The sequence below is a fragment of the Plectropomus leopardus genome, unplaced genomic scaffold (genome assembly GCF_008729295.1).
Source record: "Plectropomus leopardus isolate mb unplaced genomic scaffold, YSFRI_Pleo_2.0 unplaced_scaffold93342, whole genome shotgun sequence".
In the NCBI taxonomy this organism is placed as follows: Eukaryota; Metazoa; Chordata; class Actinopteri; order Perciformes; family Serranidae; genus Plectropomus; species Plectropomus leopardus.
The window spans coordinates 1-594 of NW_024702942.1; the positions used below are offsets into that span (position 1 = coordinate 1).

General features: G+C 39.2%; 1 protein-coding gene across 1 annotated transcript; it reads right to left on the minus strand.

The window, feature by feature from the left end:
* Positions 1-43: 43 nt before the first annotated feature.
* Positions 44-515, minus strand: LOC121940736 (myosin-6-like; the record flags this gene model as incomplete). Its single annotated transcript, XM_042483437.1, has 3 exons — positions 44-152; positions 235-262; positions 359-515. Coding segments are annotated over 3 exons (294 nt in total), but the record flags the coding sequence as incomplete, so codon positions are not given.
* Positions 516-594: the final 79 nt, after the last annotated feature.

Here is a 594-nt window from a genome sequence, read left to right on the forward strand (position 1 = left end):
ATAATTTGGTTGTATCATTTAAATAAAAATGTTTGATACATACCTTCTTTTCAGCAGCTTGATCTTTCTTCCCACCTGGGACAGCAGCAATGCTGGCAAAGTACTGAATAACACGCTTGGTGTTTACTGTCTTTCCAGCACCGGATTCTCCACTGAGTGGAAGACAGAAAGTTTAAGTCCAAGACCTATTAGTCTTAACTACTGAAGAGATTGTTCTCTTGCTCTGTGACTTACGTGATAAGGATTGACTGGTTTTCTCTGTCTGTCAGCAAAAGAGGTTTTCAGATTATTAGTAAAAATTGGAATGACACCAAAGCTAAATATTTGAACAAAAAGAAGACTAAAATAGATGATTTACCAGTCAGCATGTACTGGTAGGCATTATCAGAGATGGAGAAGATATGAGGAGGAGCTTCACTCCTCTTCTTTCCTCTATAAGCAACAACCACCTCTTGGTTGTAGACTGGCAGCCACTTGTAGGGGTTGACAGTCACACAGAAGAGCCCAGAGTAGGTCTGCCATATTAAGAGAGGGATAGACAATAGGGGTTTCATATGCTAAAATGTCTTTTTAACAGAAGATAGTTACAGATAC